Raw genomic sequence first — 3,087 nt, 5'->3', positions numbered from 1 at the left:
ATGCTTATCGTATTGGATCTGCGACAAGGTGTACCTTTTGGGACTTTGAGTAAGGGGGTCACAGGGGAAGCAAGCTGGTCAATACACTACGTCAGCAGAGTCTTTGTACGGTCGAACACTCGTCATACAACCAGCAGTATTGACTGGCTTGGAAGATAAAACTTATGGCGGAATCGGCATTCGGGACAAGCACTTGAAACGAGGAGAAGCAAAAGCAAGTGGAGAAAGAAAACGCTCAGGACACGGGGCGAAGGCGAATGGGAGGATGGAGGTAGAAGTGAGTTCTCTCACTCTCCATTAAGAAAAGATTGAAGGCCACAAGTCCTATACAAAGTTTTAAATAAGCAACCCTGTACCTCAAACGGCCGTCGAGAGGAAGTCAATCTACATTCAACGGAATTCTCGCCCGCAGCCGAGAGAGGAAGCAGAGCTAACGTCTAAATCCGTGCTAACGTCTAAATCCGTTGATTTTAATTTTTGAACTACACAAGATGAAAAGTAGCTTTTTGCTCAGTAATTAAACGCAAGTAAAGCTCTGTATCGTGGACCTGATGTTTCTGACTATGATTTGAAGGTGGTGTCTGTTGACATGCCGTTATAGATTCGACGTTGAGCTCTCGTATTGCCGAGAGAGGAGGTAGAGCTCAGTGACCGCTTAAATCCGTCTCAAAATTTGAATTATTTAAGGTAGAAAGTAGCCTTATCCTTGATATGCAACGCAATGGAAGTTCTATATCGTAAGGCTGATTGGTTTGCTATTTAGATGAGCTTCCAAAATTTGGATGGAATTGAGGTCTCGGCTTAGCTTTATCCCCCGCATCTACACGTCGAAGTTTGCCCGAGAAACACCTCAATCGAAAAGTTTTCCAGCTGTGTCTCCCTTTTTTATATTCAGTTCGAGTAGAATATTAAGACATCATGTCGTGTAATTATTTTCGCATTTCTCGATTCCGTCGAAGTAGTATGTCATCGATGAATTGACGAATACTGGTTCAGACTTGTATCAAATCAGTCTGCGTACGAACGGTAATCTCATCAATTCAATGCCAAAGTGACGGCCGAGCCCGCGCCATGACAATGTATTACATTTTCCCACTTCGATTCTAAGTAATTTTGGTTATATCTAACGAATCATTCAAATTCAAGTCCGTAATACTCTTCTCGAAAATTGAAAATTACATTCGGATTTGCATCAGATCACTCGGCATAGGAAGTAGATACCTTATATTTTCACAGTATTTCAATTTACACCTTAGATCCAAGTGATGACGCAGCCAAAGTCTGATAAACGTCAAAAGTAGAGCCAAACACTCTTGGGTGGTTGCTAAATGGAATTAGGTATTTGGCGAAGGAGCATGTGTGACGCGCGCTGATAGAGAGGCAGGGTTGTCACCCACAGGACGTGAGAGAATAAGTAAAAGGTAGGAAAGAGTCTTGCATAGCATGAGGCACACAGAGGGCGAAAAAGGCAGAAAATGAACCGAAAATGACCAAGGATCGAACTATATGGCTGGAGTGAGATTTCACCAAAAGCTCTAGGTATTGAGGGTGTCTGGTATGTAGAGGGCCGGAAATGATTTAAGGTGTAATCCAGATAACTGCAGTGGTCAGATCCTCGCAAGATGAAAAAGTTTCGCTAGACAGAGGTAGAGATATTTCTTTGTGGTAGATTTTCTTCAAAGCAGGGGCAGTTCGTCAATCTCTGCAGCGGACATCGACGACAACAACGACACGGAGAACCGTAAATTGCTGGCTGAAAATTCCCTTGCATAAGCGTGCAGATAGTGGTTACACCCTGATATAGTAGCGATCTTTTCAACCGACTAAATGCTGGCACGCAGCTTATCTGAAGCCCGTCTTCCGCGGCACGTGTCTCCGGGGTGTCCTTTGCCTGAAGCTACCATGCATTTCTTTTTCATGCCTGTGCTGCAACATTCATCTTAAAATATACTCGTATCATGCTAGTGAAAACGTCTTTAGCCCTCTCCTGAGAGTATTCAAAGAAGAAGCAGACTTAAACAGGCCTATTTGTGCGACTCAAAAAGAAGTTCATCAAGAGAAGAGAACTTAATCGATTCCGTTCCTCCGACCCGAGTAAATCGCCCCAAAGATATGGCCTTTCGAGGTTGAAAAATATAATGCGCGTTCACGTAATATGAGAAGTTTAAACCAAAGTACATCGCCTGCATCCTGAAGTTGCCGTCTGTGCCAGCTCATTATCCGAGTGGTACGGCAGCAGGGCCTTCTGTCACAATGACACGTCTGCGAAGACGCTTTTGGAGCACTGTGCTGCGCATACCAATTATCTCACACATTCACAATCGTGTCCCACGCCATGCCATTGACTGAGAAATAACATTGCTTTTGGCCTCCTCCATTAAAGTTTATAGGTTCGAGAAGCAACCGAAGCTTGCTGTTGAACCAGGCCATAAGTGCGCTCCTGCTCTTTCGTTCAGCGTGACGACCGGGAAGCTTCCATAGCCCCCACTCGGTTGTGCCTTGCCACTCCTCATTTCTCACCCCGATTCACGCACCGAACGACTCGTATATTCCACCACAGGTTTCTCAATGTCCTCTTCCCCTACCAGCCCGCACCATGTCACCCGAAATGGGGGCATGTGCCCCTCAAGTGATCCTTGTGATCACTTTTCCGAAGAGATTGCCACCCCTGCATCTCCAATGCCTGAAGCATCCCAATGCGCCGTCCTTTCCCCCGACACAAACACATTGGCTGACGGATCCGCCCAGCAAGGCATCGCAATATTGAATGAAGATGCCAGCGTGTCGGGTTTCGGGGAAGTGCAACAAATGGATGTGGACAAGGGAAGGGGGAAGGAGGAAGACGCTGTGTGCCGCGTTTGTCATACTGAAGCCGAACCGACCGAGGGCCGCCCACTTTATCACCCCTGCCTGTGTCGCGGCTCCATCAAGCACGTGCACCAGGACTGTTTGATGCGATGGCTGCAGGCGTCCAGCAACACGGCCAAGAAATGTGAATTGTGTGGGGCTTCCTTTGCCTTCACGGCCTTGTACGCGCCGGGGGCTCCGGCCCAGTTGACCTCGTGGGAGATGGTGCAAGGACTGATG

At 46.9% G+C, this 3,087-nt stretch overlaps 1 protein-coding gene across 1 annotated transcript; it reads left to right on the top strand.

Annotated features, from left to right (window-relative positions):
• Window positions 1-2,553: 2,553 nt before the first annotated feature.
• Window positions 2,554-3,087, top strand: DOA10 (E3 ubiquitin-protein ligase MARCH6; the record flags this gene model as incomplete). The annotated part of the gene is made up of 1 exon (XM_005853380.1): window positions 2,554-3,087. A coding segment is annotated over one exon (534 nt), but the record flags the coding sequence as incomplete, so codon positions are not given.

Source organism: Nannochloropsis gaditana (assembly GCF_000240725.1).
Source record: "Nannochloropsis gaditana CCMP526 unplaced genomic scaffold scaffold924, whole genome shotgun sequence".
NCBI lineage: Eukaryota > Eustigmatophyceae > Eustigmatales > Monodopsidaceae > Microchloropsis > Microchloropsis gaditana.
The sequence above is the reverse complement of the archived record's forward strand: the minus strand, read 5'-3'. Positions and strand labels throughout refer to the sequence as shown.